The 22,747-nt window shown below is 34.0% G+C and overlaps 1 protein-coding gene across 4 annotated transcripts in view; it reads left to right on the forward strand.

Annotated features, from left to right (window-relative positions):
• The window catches only part of wwc3 (WWC family member 3), a 102,363-nt gene that overhangs the window by 57,458 nt on the left and 22,158 nt on the right, over positions 1 to 22,747 (forward strand). For all 4 annotated transcript variants that reach the window (XM_005165877.6, XM_009302455.5, XM_068221760.2 and 1 more), the window contains 5 exon segments: positions 11,027 to 11,156; positions 13,321 to 13,452; positions 13,559 to 13,632; positions 18,062 to 18,310; positions 22,190 to 22,279. In XM_005165877.6, the coding sequence (XP_005165934.1) occupies positions 11,027 to 11,156; positions 13,321 to 13,452; positions 13,559 to 13,632; positions 18,062 to 18,310; positions 22,190 to 22,279 (675 nt within the window).

Below are 22,747 nucleotides of genomic sequence, written 5' to 3' on the forward strand. Positions count from 1 at the left end.
TGCAGCTGTTACACCATGTGAAAAACATCACGAAGGCACCAGGAGATAACTATTGCCATAACTACTCTTTGCTCTAGAGAAAAAATTGTGAAAATTTTTCTGAATGGTTATAAACAAATAAAAGTTGGAGTAAAAAAAAATGAAAATCAAATATCTTTTCAGTTCCTTTTTTTAACTAATACTCACTGCGTTTTAGCAGTAAGAAGCTACGATACAGAATGTTGAGCTGAAGCTTGACTACAAAATTAAATTGCAAATCAAATCGAAATTGCAATATCTGTTTAAAAAATTGTAATTAGATATTCCCCTCACATTGCACAACCCTACTAAACAGTTAACTAAACAAAAAAATCTAAAAAGGTCTCAATATACATACTGTTTTCAAAATACACTCAGAGACTAAAATGGAATAGAATAGTATATCGAATGCTATATTTTGAGTGGATAAAGAGCTTTTTCTGTAGCGTTTGTGGATTCTTTTTTTTTTTTAATCGCTTTAGATTTTTCCTGGGAGTCAAGGAATGTATGTGAGGAATTTTACCTAAAACAACAAAAAAAAAAAGTTTAGCGTGTGTGTGTGTGTGTGTGTGTGTGTGTGTGTGTGTGTGTGTGTGTGTGTGTGTGTGTGTGTGTGTGTGTGTGTGTGTGTGTGTGTGTGTGTGTGTGTGTGTGTGTGTGTGTGTGTGTGTGTGTGTGTGTGTGTGTGTGTGTGTGTGTGTGTGTGTGTGTGTGTGTGTGTGTGTGAGAGAGTCTGGAAAAGGAGACTCCACCTCAGGAAGAGGATGCACCAGTCGACTGTGTGTTGCCAAGGCAGGAAAAGCTCAATAAGCAGAGAAAGAGTGAGAGTCAGGAATTAGGAGTCGAGAGAGCGAGAGGAGGGGTGGGAAGAGACGAGGAGGGGGCAAAAAGTGCTTGAAAGCATTTCGAAAAACACTGAGATATCTGGCAGCAAATTCCTCTCTGCTTCCTGCATCCCAGTGAGGGCCCTTATCTCTTAGATAGAACATAACTCTACGTGCTCCCAGAATAGCAAGGTTAAGGGCTGTTAGAAAAAGGTCTCGAGTACTCAAGTCGACAGACGCTGAAATTTTTTATTGTCATTTCATTTAAAGTTAGTCAAAGGGTCAAATAGTCTCTGTACTATAGATTTTGCATACCAACATCTTCCAAAGACTTCTTTTTTTTAATAGAAAGAAGTAGGGCTGGAACGCTAAACGATATTATATCTAATCACAATAAAATTTATGTCAATAACAATGATAAGCACTGCAATTTTTTTACTCTATATTGATCTAAGAGCCAATCACACTGCAGAAATGTGCAACAATGTGAATCTAAAAGTGCTTTGATATTAGAGATAATATTTGGCCACCCAAACTTTATCGACCAAAAATTTCATGCAATTTAATGCACCCTCTAATTTTGTGTCTTCAGTCATTGTTGGGATACTCTTTTAAATCTGGAAGCATTAACAACTTTTATCGAAATATATATCATTATCTTTCAATATGGAAATTAATTATCGAGATTACATTTTTGCCATATCGTCCAGCCCTAGAATGAAGTGAATTTTTAAAATTGAATATTAACAAGTAATTACGGATCTGAAGTCATCCATTGTGTATTTTGAATTTATTTATTCAAAATTTTATTTATTTTACAGAATAAGGGACTGTTCACATGTCATATGTCAGCATAACTACACATCAAATACGTTATTGTAAAATAAATGGCAACTGTCCTCACAGTAGAAGTCACGTTGTTGCTGTGCTCATGTATAGACCTTGGAAATCAGCCAAAATGGTGTTGTTAACAAGATTACAAGGGATTTATAAAGATATACTGTTTAATCACTAAAATAATCATGCTGTATGGGGCAAAAAATGTTTTTCAGCTGTATTCTTAAAACATACTCCACGAATCTTATAAGTTGGGCCATACAAAATGTGTGATATTTATTATTATTATTATTATTATTATTATTATTATTATTATTGTTATTATTATTATTACTATTATTATTTTGCTATATAAACAGAATGATTTTAGGCAGTATATAAAGTATAGAAAACTAGAGTATAGAAGCTAAAAACTATAAACAAAAAAGTTTTTTTAATGTTAAATCTAAATTTAAATGTAAAATTTATAAATGGACTGATTGGCAGTTAGACCGGTCGATAGACTAGCAGTTAGACTGATGTTTAGACTGGTGGTTAGACTGACGGATAGACTGACGGTTAGACTGACGGTTAGACTGACGGTTAGACTGACGGTTAGACTGACGGTTAGACTGACGGTTAGACTGATGGTTAGACTGGCAGATTGACTGACCGATAGACTGACAGACTGGTGTTAAGACTGGTAGTTAGACTGGCGGTTAGACTGATGGTTTGACGGTTAGACTGGCTCTTTGGCGTTTAGACTTGCAGATAAACTGGTAGATAGACTGACGGACAGACTGACGGTTAGACTGGTGGATAGACTGGTGGATAGACTGACGGTTAGACTGTCGGACAGAGTGGTGGACAGACTGATGAACTGACTGATGAACAGACTGACAATTAAACTGGCGGTCAGACTCGCGGTTAGACTAGCAGATATACTGGCAGATAGACTTGTGTATAGACTGATGGTTTGACGGTTAGACTGACGATTAGACTGGTGGACAGACTGACTGTAAGACTGGCAGACAAACTGACGGTTAGACTGACGGACTGAGTGGCGGACAGACTGAGGAACAGACTGAGGAACAGACTGAGGAACAGACTGAGGAACAGACTGACGAACAGACTGACGAACAGACTGACGGTTAGTCTAAGGATTAGACATGGGGATAGACTGGCAGATAGACTGACGGATAGACTGACGGATAGACTGACGGTTAGACTGACGGTTAGACTGATGGGTTAGACTGGCGGATAGACTGACGGTTAGACTGACGGTTAGACTGACGGTTAGACTGACGGTTAGACTGATGGGTTAGACTGGCGGATAGACTGACGGTTAGACTGACGGTTAGACTGACGGTTAGACTGACGGTTAGACTGACGGTTAGACTGTCAGTTAGCCTAGCGGTTAGACATAGACCGACAGATAGATGTATAGAGATAGAGATAGATAAAAGACCGACAGACAGACCGACAGACAGACCGACAGATAGACCGACCTATAGACAGATAGATAAAGGGATAAACCGATAGACAAACAGATAGAGTGGTAGATAGATAGACAGATAGAAGTGGATAGACTGGCGGATAGACTGATGGACAGAATGGCGGATAGAATGGCAGATAGACTGGCGGATAGACTGACGGTTAGCCTGACGGTTAGACATAGACAGACAGATAGATGTATAGAGATAGATAGATGGATCGATAGATGGATAGATGGATGGATTTGTAGAATATAGATATAGATAGATGGAAGTCAGAATTATTAGCCCCCTAGAAAATTATTTGTCCCTCAATTTATGTTTAACAGAGAGCAGATTTTTTTCAACACATTTCTAAACATAATAGTTTTAATAACTTACCTCTAATAACTGATTTATTTTATCTTTGCCATGATGACAGTAAATAATATTTGACAAGATATTTTTCAAGACAGTTCTATACAGCTTAAAATGACATTTAAAGGCTTAACTTGGTTAATTAGGTTAACTAGGCAGGTTAGGGTAATTAGGCAAGTTATTGTATAATGATGGTTTGTTCTGTAGACAATCGAAAAAAAATCTAGCTTAAAGGGGCTAATAATATTGTCCTTAAAATGGTGTTTAAAAATTAATAACTGTTTTAATTCTAGCCGAAATAAAACAAATAAGAGTAACTCCAGAAGAAAAAATATTATCAGACATACTTTGAAAATTTCCTTGCCATGTTAAACATAATTTGGGAAATGTTAAAAAAAGAAAATAAAATTCAAAAGGGGGCTAATAATTCTGACTTCAACTGTAGATGGATAGACAGACCGATAGATAGACAGACTGATAGATAGATGGGATAAACCGATAGACAGACAAAGAGGTAGATAGATAGACAGAAGGATAGGCATGTAGGCAGACAGACGGATAGACGTATAGGCATATAGGAAGACAGACGGATGAACGGACACACGGATAGGCATGTATGCAGGCAGATGGACAGACGGATGGACGGACAGATGGATAAGAATGTAGGAAAACAGACATATGGACAGAAGACAGATAGGCATGTTGGCAGACAGGTAGATGGACAGAGAGGCATGTAGGCAGACAGATGGATGGACGGATAGACAGATACATAGATAGTTGAAAAGACAGATAGATAGACAGACAGGTGTATAGACAGACGAATAGACAGACACATGAATAGATGGATAGACAGATACATGGGTAAATTGATAAACAGATAGACTGGTAGAAGGACGGAAAGGTGGACAGACACACAGATTCACTAGTCTGCAAAAATCCTTATAGTTTTCTGTGGATTTCTCTGAGCTGAGATTCCTTGTGGGCCTGCTCATAAGCCACTCCACATTTACACACTTTAAATCATTTGAATAATATTAGTTTAAGCCAATCTATTTAGATGAGTGGTTAATTGTATTATAATACTCACTTTTTAAGAAATGTTATATATTTATAATCAAACCTAAATACTCTCAGGAAGGTCACCGCGTCTTCTGTCCTGTCTGTTCCTCTTTCTCCACCTTAAAGACTCACAGCTGGCATATCTGTTCAGTGTCAGCAGTTAGTCGTGTGCTGCTGTATTGGGCTGAATAGGGTGGGCCGAGGTCTGGAGCAGCCTGGCAGACACAGGTCCTGGTCAGGCTGGGCTGTGAAAGGTTGGAGGTTTGAAGGAGGGAACAAAGCCCTGCTTGTGTGCAGAGGAGGAGTGGAAGAGGCAGGGCAGGCCGACTGACAGTACCTGCTTTTGGAGGGGGCGACCTGCAGGAAGTGGCCTATAGCTGGAGCTTATACCAGACACACTCATATTAAAGACATGCTGAACTCAGTCTTTCCACCACCCCTGTGATTTTAATTATCCACTTCAGTAACTGGACAATCATACATTGTCATGGTCATTCTCAGTTGAAGTCCAAAATATTATCCCTCCTGTCAAAAAAAAAAAATATTTCCAAGGTGTGGTTTAATGTAGAGATTGTTTCTTTCAACACATTTTAAACATACTAGTTTTAAAAACTACTTTCTAATGTCTATGTATTTTTTGTCTTTGTCATGATGACAGTACAAATTTTTTATATATTTTTATTTTGCAAAATACTAGTATTTATTCAGCTTAAAGTGCAATTTAAAGGCTTAACTATAGGTTAATTATTAGATAACAGTCGTCTGTTTTTTCTGTAGCCAATTGGAGTAAAAGAAAAAAATCATATTAATAAATAAAAATAACAAAATAATATTACCTTAAATGTTTTTAACTGCATTTATTCCCTCACCAAACTAAAAGAAGTACAACCTTCTACAATATATATATATATATATATATATATATATATATATATATATATATATATATATATATTATATTATTTGAGAAGTATTTGAACAGGGTGCCCACGGGGTCTTAAAAATAATAAAAGTTGATCAATCAACTCAGAGAAATTAAAGACCCCTAAAAATTTATTAAAATAGTCTTAGATACTATTTTACAATGTAGTAAATTGTGTATCATTTTTGATCATACTATGTATAGTAGGCCTATAGTATATCTGAACATTGTTATGCTGTTCAATTTATGAAATCGATAAAATTCTGCTAGATTTGACATCACGTTTTTTTGTTTACTGCAGTAACAAATACATTTCTTCAAGTTGACTAAGGCCCCGTTTACACTAAAACTTTTTAATTTTAAAACACATAAGTTTTGCTAAGGTTTCTCCTTGCGTTCACACTACCCCGGAGTTTTCTAGTCCTGAAAAGGGAGCATTTTGGAAACGCTGAAGAGGCCATTTTAGTTTTTAAACGCTGCTGCTTCATGTCAGTGTGGATGGGGGAAAACAGATCATTTGAAAATAGAGGTGTGGCATGGCTGCAGACATTCGCCTGATTGGGACTTTTTTTCAATATTAAGTGCACAAAGTTCAGTCTTCCTGAGGACACATCAGGTAAATCTTCAAAGGGAACAGGGTACTTTATAACCCCATTCATATCACCCTAACTACATTGTTTTACTTTCTTAACAATAAAATGAAAACATGATTTAAGGAACTGCCTATTTTCTTTTTGATTTTAACTTAACAGATTATAAAAATGTTGAGGCGTTGGGCAGCTACATATTTATATGACCGTCACCTTTACTGTAGGGATATTTATAACAAAATGGACCCTATAACATAACTGCCCTCTTTCATTTTCATTGAAAAATATGAAATATACCCTCTGTTTTGCTGAATAATAGTAATAGTCAATAATGGTCTTTATAAAAGTATAACGTACAATAAGTTTATATCTTAGGTAATAAAGGCAAGCAATCAGTCAATATTCTAAATGTACATGGTTAAAATAGGTCAGCCGAAACACATTACACATATAAGTAATAGATTCAAAAGACCAAAGAGTTGTTGGATACAAGATGATTTAAATAATATGTTTAACAACTATAATGAGATGAAATCCAGTGGAAAATTCTTGATGTACTGTCCGATGTGCGTTGCTCTCACCTGAGGCTCAGATGTCCACATACACAGCAGTAAAGTGTGTGTGTGGTCATTTGATATGCATTTTCAGCAGTACAGTGTAGACGGAGATCTGTTCAGAAACACTAGGTGAAACGCCAGTGTGGACATAGATGGTTTTCGCTCTAAAACACTGTTTAAAAACTAAAGCTTATTAGATTAAACAGGCCTAAGAGAAGTTGTGCCTTAACATGTAATTAAATTTAGTATGACCTATTTTGTTTTACTAAATATGTGTCAGAAAGAAGTATGATTTGATATTTTTACTTTGTTATAACTTATGCTGATTGACGATAGAACAATAATGTAATCATAATTTTACATTTTATTTTCACAAAAGTATATTTTCTGTTAACTACCCCTTTGTTATTTTTACTGCAATGGCACACTGTAAAACAAAACGTTCAATATTAATTGATGTAAAAGAAGCCAATGACTGGCATTTCTAGCCAGTTTATCTGTTTCTAGAATGCCATCTCATCGCAATGTACAGCATTTCAGTCATTAACCCCTGTAGCATATATATCTCACAGTGCTTTGGTGCTCTAGAAGGCAGACATTCCCTGACAGAGCTTTAATGTGCTGCTCTCCAGTTTCACTCGCCTAATTATTATGCCTTTGAGAGCAGAAGCTGGTTTAGGTTAAAACAATATTATTCCAGCATGGCTAAATGGTTAACCAGTCTGTTAGACAGGTAAAGTTTTAATAAATCTAAGCTCTCGTCTACCATTTCCAGTTTCTCACTGTTTCTCTTTAAGAGCAATAGTGCATTTGTCATTTTCATTTTGTGCTCTAACTACTATATGATTTAGATGACAGTATACTATCTGATGTTGACTTGGCTATGGTGGAGTAACAGCCTGTCTATTGTAAATAAAACAAGTTTACAGTAACTCGTTATAATTAGTGGAGCAGGATGAGGAATCTTTAAATCAGTGATTCTTAAAGGGTCATCAGCAGAAAAGAGAGGGAAAAAGTAAACAGCCAATGGAGGCAGGACTTTGTTTTAACCACTTTTAATTAGTTAACTTTATTTGCCCCTGTAGGGAAATTTCATTTGCAGCATACACTCACAGAGACAACTGACATTTCACAATTGGCATTTATGTACAGAATTCATATAAAACACGGTACCCCTACTCTAAATAAATATCTAGTCCACTGGCCATTGACTGCTACTGAGAGAGGAGGAATTTATAAACCTAATTGCTAGAGGTATAAATTATCATTTTGTCCTATTTCTTACACATCCAGGAACACAATATCGACGACCTAATGGTAACAATTGGAAGTTGTATGATAAAGGATGTCTCTCATCATTGACAATCATGATAGCCTTTAGTACTTTAGGTTTTTTTTTCTTCTTTTTTGTATATACTGTCAATGCTCTTTAGTTTTATTCCCAACATCATACTGGCTATTCTTACCACCTTCCCCAGTGACCTCTTCTGGGCCTCAGAAGCATTTCCATACCAATAGATTACACAAAATGTTGCAATACTTTCAATGAAAGCACTATAAAACATGATCAACAATGTGTTGTCAACATTAAAAGACAGTAGTTTCTGTTTTCCTTATACAGTCTTTATACATTTTATTGTCCAGCAAATTGTCTAACTAAATTTGCTCCCCATTAATTAATGTGGGATGAGTTTTCCTTCTTAGCTCTCTCTAAAATCAATAACCATCTCATTAGTTTTAGGAATAATAAGGAGAAGGTTTGAATTTTCACACCAGTCTAAAAAGAACAGGCCCGTGTTCTTCCTCCTCTTCATTTAAAAGGCTCAACAAAGCGGTATCATCATACTTTACAATATATCTTTTTTTCAATAAACTCATACAAGAATTTGTATATGAAATAAATAAAAATGAAGATAAAACAACTGAAGTATATATTTTATCTGAAATAAAACCTCCCATTTTAACCTTTTGGATTCTAGAGCTAAGACAATTGGTCACCCAGGCAATCAATTTATTGTCTAAAGAAATTTTTCAAAAGTGTAGCAGCTTATATGTTAGTATACAATTATCTAATTTGCTAGATACAATTTAAAGCCGATGAGAAATCCAGAAAGAACATTGTATTTGTAATTTGTAATTGCATAATGAACTTATTACAGTAAAATGGAATGGAATTATGCTAGCCAAAGCTGCATAGTTTTGTATCTGATAAGTGTCAGTATTTATATATTTTTAAAATCTGATTCAGTTACAACATTTTTTTTACATTAAATTAGAAATGATGATCGCTGTAAAATACCCCAGCCCTGCCTATCATTTTTATTTTCTTCTCAGATGGGTTAAGGAGCCAAATCATGGGTTTTCATGGGCCAACTTTGGCCCGTGGCCCCTAGGTTGGGCATTTCTGCTCTGGATGGGTAATATGCAAATTGCAAAGGATCTATAACCAAAGTCGCTTTAAGGCAAGTCATTTCTCTCGGCGGCCATCTTTGAAATGCCTCTTTGTATGCTTGGGCATTCTGGTTGAATGGGAAAACAAGAAATTCTCCAAAACTGCTTGCCAAGCTTACGATTGAATTTCATATTAGGAATCACCAACAAAATTAAGTAACAGCAACTGTCCCTTTAGTTTAATTTCTAAACGTCCAAATCACACAAAATCAGCAGAAACTCGCGTCTGGTCAGAGCCCCTTCCCCAGAGTATCGTCAGTCTATAGCGATAGATAGTTGGCTCCTGTACTAGTAGGCAGGGCTTTATTTGCCATATTGACAGTACACTTTTCCCCATTCAAAAAGATATGAGTGAAATGTCTTGTGTAATCTATAGTCTTTGCTATAACATAGGTCTCAAACTCAATTCCTGGAGGGCTGCAGCTCTGAACAGTTTTGCTCCAACCCTATCAAACACAGCTGATTCAAATAATTGAGGTGTTCAAAAGAGTCATGAACGCCTTCATTATTTAGATCAGCTGTGTTTGATAGGGTTGTAGCAAAACTGCAGAGCTGCGGCCCTCCAGGAATTGAGTTTGAGACCTATGATCTATAAGGTGCTGTGTTTTAGAAAATATACTTAACTAAATGTTCAAAGCCCTTTTGACAACTTTAAGGATGAGGGAGTGTCTGTGGGCATGTATTGACTGCCTTTCTCTGATCTTTAAATCTAATTATGCGAAATCTATTTAATTGTCAATTTGCATGTTTTACAAAAAAAAAGAAAGAAAGAAAAATAAATGTATTATAGGTAGATCAATTAAGCATGCTTTATGCTTAGGCTTCTTTATGCCTTGACTAATTTTTACTTCACTTTTATGTCCAATCACCTCTGTAAGTATTAGGCCTAGACACTTCATTCCATTTTTTTACTTTATTTATAGGTTTTATTAAAAAAAAAAAAAAAAAAAAACATTACACCAATAGTGTACCTCAAGTATATATGTTAACTAAATTATCTTTGTGTTATTCTCTGATACTAATTGGAACATACACTAAAACACTAGCAGACACTACAGCAATTATACAGCACCATTAAAAAAAAAATCTCAGCCAGACTAATGGAATAAGAAACAAAATAGAATGACATGTAAAAAAGAGGTAAAGAAAAAAAACATTACCAAAAACATTAATTAGAGAAACATTATTAACCTATACATCTAGGGAAAGGGCCCCATATTTTGTCATACAGCTTCTGTTTGCTAAATCTAGAGAAATGTAGCCTTTCCAGCTTGAGGGCAGAAACCATTTCAGCTAACCATTTAAAAAAAAAAGTGGAGGTGTTGTGGATTTTCACTCCATCAGAATCACTCTCTTGGCCAGCACCATACCAAACATAAGAGAAAGCTGTTGATGTTTAGGCCAAATAAGAGCCTGGTCTGAACATTCAAACAGTGCTAATTCCGCATCAATTTTAATGTCCATTTCAAAAGCCTGGGAATAGTCCAAAATTCAGATACTTCTGGAAAGGACCAGAATGTATGACCATAGGCGACTGCGTCATCGCATCTATCACACAGAGGAGAGATAGAAGGATGTTTAACAGTTTTAACATTTACAAATACTTCATTGTTATAAATATCTTTTTATATAGATTTTTAACGGGAGCGTGACCAAAAAAGGGTTACTTAAGAAACAGTTCTTTAAACTTTATTTAGATGTTTTTGAATGTACACACAGTAGCAATTGGTGAAACACAATGTCATTCTACATTTAGGATTCATCTGTGCAGCGACAAATGTCTAAACTATATCAGTACTTGATTTGATCTGCTCATACTAGACTATTTCTAGCAATTTATTGTGTTAAAAAAGAAAGAGACACATTTCTTCTGTTTTATACCCAGTAACAATATTTAACAGAGATGTTGATGGTTTGTTTTTATGTGTGCTTTGAACAGAATTGACCGGAAGATGTCCAGCAGTCAGACCAACTACAAGTTAGATGAAGCACAGGCCATCTTCAGTGAGCTCCGCAGCATTAAGAAGGCCATCAGCACTGGCGAGAAGGAGAGGCAGGACCTCATCCAGGTCAGACAGACATCATAAAAGCATGTTATTCATAGGGTTTCCCTTCAAAGAGAAAATATTTGTTTTTTTATTGTTATTATCATAATTTTTTTAGATTAATTAATAGATTTATTTCACTTAACAAAGTGCTGGTTAATTTCAACCTAATTCTAGGTGTAATAGGATTTTTTAAATTCAATTGATATAATCAAATGTTATCTAATTTGGATTTTAATTATCCAGCATTTCTTATTTTCAGTGTTGTTTACTTAATTTTTGTGCACATATATAATAAAATAAGGTCTATAAGGTAATTTTGCAAACAATATAACATTTTATTTTTACTGTGGCACATCATTTCAACTGATTTAGTACTTAAATTATAAATGAAATATATATGCATTTAAATCAATACCAAGGTAACGGAGTTACAGAAGAAGAAGTAACTTTTTTTATTATGATTCTATAACTTTCAGTTTTAATAATTTGACTTGGTTTTCATTTTTATTAATATATATTTTTTATTTTTTTATTATCATTTACTTACTCTTTTTGTTTTATTATAGTTTGATATCAGTTTTCAAATGATATATATATATATATATATATATATATATATATATATATATATATATATATATATATATATATATATATATATATTTCTTTGTTATTTTGATTCATTTTTTGTTCTTTAAAAGTGATTGTAAGTTTAAAGTACAATGCGTTAAAAGTTCTGGGAAATTTTTTTTTCATATACATACACACACACACACACACACACACACACACACACACACACACACACACACACACACACACACACACACACACACACACACACACACACACACACACACACATATTTATATATATATATATATATATATATATATATATATATATATATATATATATATATATATATATATATATGAAGGTGGAGAATTTTGGCAGTTTTAAAACCTTGACTTTTCCACGGTACAAATATCTAGTTAAATATTATTTAATGTCATCATGGCAAAGATTAATGAAATCGGTTATTAGAAATGAGTTAGTAAAATTATTATGTTAGGAATTTGTTGAAAAAAATCTGCTCTTCGTTAAACAGAAATTGGAGAAAAAGTAAACAGGAGGGCTAATAATTCTGGAGGCTAATAATTCTGACTTCAACTATATATATAAGTACACCCCTCACAAGTTTGTCTTTTAAACTCATATTGTTAAAAGAGAGCTATACAATATTATATTTGTGCATATACATTAGAATAATCAGTACTGAAGGCAAATCTGGAGCTAATCTGGCAAAATAACTAACGATAACTGTCCAAAAACTAGTACACCCAAAATTATTTTATAGAAAAAAAGTAAATACAAATTTTAAAAAGAGGAAAAATCAAGAAAACCAAAAATCTTTTTTTTTTTTTTACAAATTTAGTTAAAATTACAGTAGGCTGTTTTTTTTTTTTTTTTTTTTTTTTTTTGCAATATTTTGCTTGAATTTGATTGTATTATCTTTCAATTTCTAGTTATGTTTGGTGACTAAAATATTATTTGAATAAATATATCTGTTTAATAAAGCTGTTTTGTTTAAATGCACAAAATACATTGCCTATGTTCACTAAGAAATGGATACAAATATTAAATATATATATTATATACAAATATGTATAAATGTATTATTATTATTAATAGTAGTAGTAGTAATAGTAGTAGTAGTATTTATTTATTTGTAAATACATTTTATGTGAATAGATACATGTTCAAATGTTGTATTTCTGTCAAGAAAAGTTTTAGTTCCAATATTAATCCAATATCCAATATTATATCCCTCATTTATATATATAAAATTACATTTATGAACTTGCATCTCCACAGTTTTGTTGTCATTGCAATTCAGCTCTTTAAAACCCACCTTTCCAGTCAGTTCTCACAGTATCCAATAACTGTCATTCTGTTTAATCTTACATCTTTTCATGACATAGAGGTAAAATATTGTCTACATAAGTCAGTGTGTGCAGTGAGTGCACCAAAACAAACCGAATAGACTTTGATACTTCTGCTAATATACCAGCAATTTCAATGCCTTCAGGTTCCACTGAAACATCTTTTATTTTAGGAGATGCTGCCATCTAGTGCTCACCAGTATGAATAATATCACTCTGTTGTGGCCTGTTGTTTGCAGAGCCTTGCCAAGCTGACGCTGAACTTCTGTGACTCCATTAATGAGGTGACAAACAATGCAGAAAGCCTGGCTGATTCCTGCAGTGTTCAACAATACACGGACGCCGGCTGCCAGACGGACCTCATGGGAGAGGTTTCACTTCTGTTTTATTCATTACTACTCAAGATTCTATCATTTAATGTTTAATTGTACAGGCATTAATGCAAAGTGATTTGTGATCATCGTTTCTGTCGTTCAGTTTGGCAGCCAGGAGTCTTCTCTGCTAGCAGACCGAGTCAAACTCAGCTGGCAGTACGAAGAGGCCAAGAAAAAGTAAGTAGATTTAGATGCTTAAATCTTTTAATATTGAGAAACAGATTCATATGAGTTTATCAGACCCTCTTACAGTATGTTTTAGGTTAAAAGTTAGTACTGTATTAAAGGTAAGAATAAAAAAATGATGACTAGAATGAATATTTGTACTCATTCATGCACCTAAGAAATTGCACTCACCGGCAACTTCTTTAGGTACACCTGTCCAACTGCTTGTTAACACAAATTATTAATCAGCCAATCACATGGCAGCAACTTAATGCATTTAGGCATGTAGACATGGTCAAACTGAGCATCATCATGGGGAAGAAAGGTCATTTAGGTGACTGAATGTGGCAAGTTTGTTGGTGACAGACGAGCTGGTTTATCTACTGGGGTTTTCATGCACAACTAACTCTAGGGTTTACAGAGAATGGTCCGAAAAAGAGAAAATGAGACTCAAAGAACTGCCACTGAGTGGCACTTCTTTGATTGCTAATGCCTTGTGGTTGCCAGAGGTCAGAGGAGAATGGCCAGACTGGTTGAGCTGATAAAAAGGCAACAGTAACTCAAAAAAAAACTTGCTACAACCAAGGTATGCAGAAGAGCATCTCTGAGTGCACAACACGTTGAACCTTGAGGCAGATGGGCTACAGCAGCAAAAGACCACACTGGGTGCCACTCCTGTCAGCTAAGAACAGGAAACTGAGAGTACAATTTGCACAGGCTCACCAAAATTGGACAATGGAAGATTGACAAAACGTTGCCTGGTCTGATGCGTCTCGATTTCTGCTGTGACATACCGATGGCGTCAACAACATGAAAGCATGGATCCTTCTGCTTCGTATCAACGGTTCAGGCTCGTGGTGGTGGTGTAATGGTGTGGGGTATATTTTCTTTGCACAATTTGCACCCATTTGTACCAACTGAGCATCTAGTCAATGCCACAGCCTACCTGAGTATTGTTGCTGACCCTTTCCATCCATTTATGACCACAGTGTACTCATCTTCTGATGGTTACTTTCAGCGGCATAATGTGTCATGTCATAAAGTAGAATCATCTGAGAATGGTTTCTTAAACATAAAATTTTCTATACTCAAATGGCATCCACTGTCACGAGGTGTCAATCCAATAGAGCACCTTTTGGATGTGGTGGAATGGGGGATTCACATCATGGATGTGCAGCTGACAAATCTACAGCAACTGCATGATTCTATCATGTCAATATGGACCAAAATCTCTAAGGAATATTTCCAGTACCTTGTTGAATCTATGCCCGGTACTAGTAATGTGTACCTAAAATAGTGGCTGGTTAGTGTGTAAAAGGTGGTTATGTTTAAACATGTTGTTAATCTTGTTGTTCATAAATATCTGTAAAATATCTTTTGGAACTATGTTATTTATTTTGTCTGTATTTTATCTTCACTTTTTAACACACTATAAATGTGTTGTATATATTAATTTAAGGCAAGGCAAGTTTATTTATATAGCACATTTCATACACAGTGGCAATTCAAAATGCTTTACATAAACAAGAATAAAAGAAACAAGTAAAATAAAAATAAAAACGAATAATAAAAATGAGTAAAAAAAACACAAAAAAGGTAAAATGTGATATAAAAGAATGAAGAAGAAGAGAAAAACATTAACTTTAAACATTAATCTACTTTTATTTATTTGAATAAATTAATTAATTAATTTGTTTAGATTAAATTGTTTTATGTTAATTTAAAATATGTTAATGAATTTATTTGCATCAAATGTTCATTTAAACCAAATCTGCAAAATATTCTGTATTTAACCTGTTTAATTGAATAGTTTACAATTATTTCATAAAATGCACTTTTATTTTAATACATTGATTTAAATATGTTTTTGAATTATCTAATATATATATTGTTTTACATTATTTTTTTGAGAAATTAAATCAAATGTGTATAATAATAATGCTTAATATTTTTATTGATAAGAAGGAATATTATATATATATAAATAAATAAATACACATAAATATAAAATAATATAATAATTATTATAGAATAAATATATAATTTTATATATATATATATATATATATATATATATATATATATATATATATATATATATATATATATATATATATATATATGTGTGTGTGTGTGTGTGTGTATGTATGTATGTATATGTATATTATATATATATTTATATATATATATATAATATTTTAATATTTTAGTTTTAGTTATTTGAATGGTACTTTTTAATTTAGTTCATTGTAATTAAAAATTAAAATTTTTTAAAATCTTTAAATCTTTAAAAATGTATATTTATATATTATAGTATTCTAGTTCCTATATATGCATCAGGCCTATGCTATAATGCATGCTATTATACTGTATGAATTTCAACATACCTACTTTTTCTGTTTGGCCGGAGCATCACACCTCACGGTATCACCTGATTCCATCATGTGATTTGAAGGAGCAGAAGTAGTGGACTAAAGGTCTTTTATTCAGCTTTTCTGTTCTGTGATTCCTAAGAGTAGAGTCATGTGCTTCATCTGCTGCCTTTAAGGGAAACCTTGACTTTGGCATGTAATGACATTGCTGCTGCTTCCCTGATTTTAGTGGTTTGTAATGAACTTTAGTGCTGGACTGATGTGGATTGCAGTGCATTTGGAAGCTTTTCTGGGTTTTTGAAGCAATGCTGGAGTTTTTGGCTCCTGTGTTATAAAACCCCTTTACAAGATGCCAGTTTCCATGGCAACAGTGCTGGCTGTTGAGTGCCAGGTATGACATCACAGAGAGAGAGAGAGAGAGAGAGGGGAAGAGAAAAGACAGATGTGGAAACTTTCATGCTCTCTGAGTCACAATATCACTACGCCAAACTTTTTTCAAATGATAAATAGCAAATAATAATATATTATATGCTAGAAATCACTTTCTGTATAACAATACTATGTACTCATTCTAAGTTTTAATATAGAATTAGTTTTATATGTTTTATATATATATATATACATATATATATATGTATGTGTGTGTATATATGTATGTGTATGTGTGTGTATATATATATATATATATATATATATATATATATATATATATATATATATATATATATATATATAGGCATACGATGTGCCTTAAGGGGGGCGCACACCGGATGCGCCGCTCAGTGATGCGTCGCACCACACAACGCCATGCATTTTAGAAATCTAAACCTAGATTTCTATCAGGGTACGCACACCGGCGCTGCAAGTTTGATGGCTGTCCGCCACGGCGCCCAGCTACAATCTTACAAAATTCTAATATATCTTAAATGTTTTGATTACTTAAATACCTTAAATATTACACGTTAACAGTGTTATGAAAATGTGTCATTTCAAGGTTAAGACAATCAGTATTTAAATGTTTTATTTGAGATTAATTCTGCAGACCCATAACCAGGGCCAGACAGAATCTGCGGACATTTTTTACTATTTCTGTGGAGAATTATTTAAAAGTCTACTGATGTATGTGAAATGATTTCAGGAGTATCAAAACTAAGAACTTAATATCTGAAATAAAAAATAATACCTTTTTGCATTTATTTTATGTTTACAATGCAAATCCAATGAGATCCACTTATTTGGTAAACAAAGCAAATTTCGCATATATTTACTAAAGACAGAAAGTATTACTCATAACCTGTATTGTAAATAAATCATATGAGGATTTTTATATTACTAGCATTATATCACATTAATATTAGTGAAAATGAATTTATTAATTAAAAATCTGCACACTTTTACACAAGTCAATACATGGACTCTAATGGGCTAAAATCTGCAGAAATCTGAGGATTTCTGTGCGCACAGATTCTATGTGAATACATACAAACTGTGACAAAGATTTAACACTTTTAGAGGTTAGATAATTAGCGCTTAAATGTTCGTTTTAATATTAATAATAAAAATGTATGTGTGCTATGCCAACACAATGCCAAAGTGTTAACTGTATTAAAATCTAATATAAATCGATTTTAATCTTGAAACTGCATGTCCTTGTATAAATAAAAATAGTGCCTTCTAGAATATCTTTGGAATATTTATTATTGACCAAGTTGAAAGAGCTTATTTGGCCTTTTATGTTTTTGAATAATGCTTGTTTATTAAGAAAATGTATGATTGGTAATAAATATTTAATACATCATTGTTGACATAGATATAATTAATGCTGCAAATAAGGCATAAGAAAACAAATAAATAAACAAACAAATAAATAAATAAATAAATAAATAAATAAATAAATAAATAAATAAATAAAATATGTCCTTGTATAGTCTTTGTGATCACAATCATCTCATCTTTTCTGTGATATGTTTCTCTGTGTGTTTGTGTCTGTATGTGTCTGTGTCTATCTGTCCGTTTATCTATCTTTCTGTCTGTCTCTGTGTGTCTGCCTGTTTGCACGTGTGTGTCAGGATGTCCAGTATCCAGCATCAGTTGGCTCAGCTGGATAGTGAGAGCTGGTCTGGTCGTGCCGAGGCGGATCGGGACTGGGACTGTCTGCAGCTGCTGAGGGAGAAAGAGACTCTGCTGCAGGAGCTCACTCTGCTCAGCCAACAGCAGCACTCGTCTGACACACTGCTCCAGCTGCAGGAGGAGAAGCGCCGGCTCCAGGACGAGGTGCAGAGAGCCCACAGCGCTCAGAGTCAAGGGGCCAACCAAAGGTCTGAGCTCTTCTCTAACACACACACACACATACTCATGTGTAGGACCGCACGCAGTCTGCTAACTTATTGTTGTTGTTGTTTGTAAAAACACCTGCAGATTTGTGTGAAATCAATTTAAGGGTGTAGTTATTCAGAACTTAATACATGAAATTCACTAAATGAAAACCACTAAATGTTTACTACTCTAAGTCTCCATTTACACTGCAGATCTTGATGGTCAATTCCGATTTTGTGACTGTATCCTATTTTTTTTGCTGACCCGCTTACGTCATCTTTTAAAAGTGACTCGAATCCGATCGTCTGCATTTACACAGCACACGGCAAAGGCGCAAAGATCGGTAAAAAAAGATCGGTTTTTAAACCTTTAGGCATCTTAATGTAATGTCCATGGTGTGATTTAGGCACGTGATCTATGCACTAGTTTTACATTAGTTTATATTGGTTATGTGGTGGACATTGCACTCTCTCGTTAACATGCTTAAATACCTGTTCTATATGACAATATACAAGGTGTTTTAGTCCTCGTGTGTGAGATTTAAGGTTTGGGATTCTGCTGAAGTCTGTTCTGAAATGAAAGTGTCAGACTTGACATCATTCGCTATGGTTTTAAATGACGCGCGACTCGCATTGACAGGTGAAAATCCAATCTACCTGCTTACACTGCAGACACGGGAACACAGATCCGATACATAACGGATAAATTTCCACATATGAACAAGGCCTGAATCTGATTTGAGTTAATCGGAATCCATGTGATTTGTTCCTGCTTACACGTACATGGGCCATATCCGATCTGTGCCACATGGGAGAAACAAATGGGAATTGAGTCACTTGAACAGTGCAGTGTAAATGCGGCCTAATGCCTAGTTCAGACTGCGTGATTTTAGCCCCGATTTTGGCTCGCCGACAGGTTTTGAGAAATCGCCGATAAATGCCTGAAATCACAGGCAAACTGGTGCTCGTGCACGTGAGTGACAATCACACAGTTTGCACTATCAAAGACGCGATCTGAGAGAATCGCCGAAGAGTCGCAGATGCCTGCGAGATATTTGGCGTGCTGAATATCTGGAGCTGTCGGCGATTCAAATCATGCTGTGTGTATTGAGATTTGACTGAAAATAACATCGGCGATCGCCTACAGCCAATGAGAGAGCAGCATTCACTTGTGTGTGCGTGTGTGTATACCTGCTGCAGGCCAGCGGGAGGCTGGGGGAGAAGTTAAAAGCACTCTTTTTCGGTTTATTTGGACCCACGAAATGGAGGAAAAACTAGTGGAGGTTTGACAGGACTCAGGAGCACCCGTGTCTGTTTGACGTTTCATACAGAAAGAAATTAGTTTATTAGCAACATTCAGGAGAAATGGCTAATTCCCTTTAAACCCAGGTGAGCAAACATGTACATGTTCTACCCCATTAAAGGCGTCTTTCTCATTATGTAGTTAATAACAAAAGATATACGACGTGTTTTTGGCTGTGAGACGTAGTTTTTACAAAGTTGTCGGCGATTCTTCCTATAGTAAAGTCATGCAATGTGAAAGTCCCTGTTGCCGATCCATCTTGCAGTGTAAATAAAGCAGCGACGAAACGCTAGCCCAGATAGTCATGCAGTGTGAAAACATCTCTGACACGACTACTTTTAAAATCATGCAGTCTGAACTCGGCATTAGTCTCTCTTAAAATATAGCCACTAAACAACAGAAAATTTTATTTTACAAATTGTATTGTGCATAAATCATCTAAACATCTGCATAAGCGTAATGCTATTATTGTAATTATTTAAAAACAGAATAAGTATATATTTGCACACATTTACACAAGTAAATAAATAGACTCATCAATGGACTAAAACTATGCGGAAGTCTGCAAATTTTGTTGGCACAGGTGTATATATATGTATACACACACACACACACAAACCGGTAAAAAGTTTGGGGTCAGTGTGATTTTTAAATGTTTTAAAATAAGCTAGTCCTGCTCACCAAGGCTGCATTTATTTAATCAAAAATAAAGAACAAATTGTGAAATTGTGAAATGTTGCACTATAAAAAGAACTATTCAAAAGTAGTTTATAATTTAATTTAATCATAAATTCCAGTGATTTTTAAAGATGATTGTTTTCAGCTTCATTACTCCAGTCTTAGAGTCACACGATCCTTCAGAAAACATTTTGTACAAATTATGCAAGTAATGTTTTTAGGTAATTTTATAATTACAATTGTGTAAATGTCATTTTAAAGTGCTAAATTTTAAAGGGTTATTTGAATTAACTAGAAACACTTTGTTATTTAATTTAACCCTTATTGAAAACTTATTCAATTTAACATTTTATACATTCATTTATTCATTAATTTTCTTGTCGACTTAGTTCCTTTATTAATCCTGGGTCGCCACAGCGGAATGAACCGCCTACTTATCCAGCAAGTTTTTACGCGGCGGATGCCCTTTCAGCCGCAACCCATCTCTGGGAAACATTCACACACACACACTCATACACTACGGACAATTTAGCCTACCCAGTTCACCTGTACTGCATGTCTTTGGACTGTGGGGGAAACCGGAGCACCTGGAGGAAACCCACGCGAAGGCAGGGAAAACATGCAAACTCCACACAGAAACGCCAACTGAGCTGAGGCTCGAACCAGCGACCCAGCGACCTTCTTGCTGTGAGGCGACAGCACTACCTACTGCTCCACTGCCTTGCCCACATTTTATACAAATTTACATAAATTATTCAAGCACATTTTTAGGTAAATGTAATTTTAAAACGTTAAAATAGAAAACTTTTTTGAATGTATTTTTTATTTACTTTACTCATTATTGAACATTTTTACTATTTAACCTTTTATACAAATGTATATAAATTATTCAGTTACATTTCTTTAGGTACTTTTATATAGTTACAGTTGTGTAAATGTCATTTTAAAATGTTAAACCATAAAAGGTTTTTTGAATTAACTAGAAAGGCTTTTTTATTTAATTTAACCCTAATTGAAAACTTATTCAATTTAACATTTTATACAAATATAAATAAATATGCAAGTATATTTTAGGTGCTTGTATAATTTCAATTGTGTAAAAGTAATTTTAGATTATTTCATTTCAATTAAGTAGAAAAGCTTTTTTATTTAAATTACCATTACATTTTAACCCAGGAAATGTAGTGAGGTAAGATTTCTTTGAATGTTGATTTTTCTTATTCAAAAATAGTAAATAAGCAAATTCACTATGATGAATAAAGAATTAAGCAAAAAATGTAAAAAGGTTAATATTGAAATATTTAATAAATTTGTTAGATATTTCCAAAAATTCTTCTAACTGAATTTGGAAGAAATAAAACAGGACCTCAGTTTGTCTTAGTTTGTGAGTTGTGAGGGATTTAACCATGTGAAAAATAAAAAATGTTGCACTAGCACATGGATAAAGAAAAGCACATCTCCGTTCACTCAAAACATGGTGGTAGAATTATGTGTTTGTTATCAGGAAATCTTGCCAGCAAAATGGTTTTGTAGATGCCCGCAGAGGTAAATAAAGGTGCCCTCATTTCCCATCTGAACAACTCAAATCTGCTCATTATAAGTGTCTTGTGTCTGAAACTCCAGCTGAGACATAAATGGCCATTTTTTCATATGACGTCAATGTGCATATCAGCTTTCAAATACCGCTTGTACAATTTTTCTCATGATGATATCGATGCATTTTTCTTTCCACATTTATTTTCCGCAAAACAAATCACACTCTAAGTTGCACTTAGACTACCTTGTGCTAACAACTATGATAATCTGCAGTATGTGATTCTATTAGATCTGCTAGACTTCAGTTGGTTTGTTAAAGATGTCCTTTTGACAAATCTGTATTTAAATGTGTGTATGTTGTGTAGGATTTTACTGCAGGAGAAGAGGAATGTTCTTATGAGGCAACTAGAAGAGGCCACCCGCATCACCACGTATCTACACTCTCAGCTGAAGAGGTACACACACAAACACGCGCGCGCACACACACACACACACACACACATATGCTATCATACAAAACTGAGAAGGTAAAAAAGCAGGTCTGTAGCTGTGAGTTTAATGCATTAATTAAGTGCAATTTCCATAATTATTTTAATATAAATATATATGTACACATTAACACATTATACTATTGGAGTACTTACATTCTTTTAATATGTATTATGCTTATTTAATTATTTTTATGTATATTAACTTACATTTTTTTATACTTTTGTATTTTTTAAACTGATTAAACATGTAATTATAATAATATAAATATATATAATCCTCAGAGATGGGCAGTATTTATGATACATGTATTTCAAATGCGTATTTTAAATACAAAATAGTATTTTGTCATTTGTATTTGATAGGGTTGATGAAAATGGCTTAATATTTTGAATCAAAATACTTTAGTTTTTTGTATTTTTAAAATACTGTAA

The sequence above is a fragment of the Danio rerio genome, chromosome 6 (genome assembly GCF_049306965.1).
Source record: "Danio rerio strain Tuebingen ecotype United States chromosome 6, GRCz12tu, whole genome shotgun sequence".
In the NCBI taxonomy this organism is placed as follows: Eukaryota; Metazoa; Chordata; class Actinopteri; order Cypriniformes; family Danionidae; genus Danio; species Danio rerio.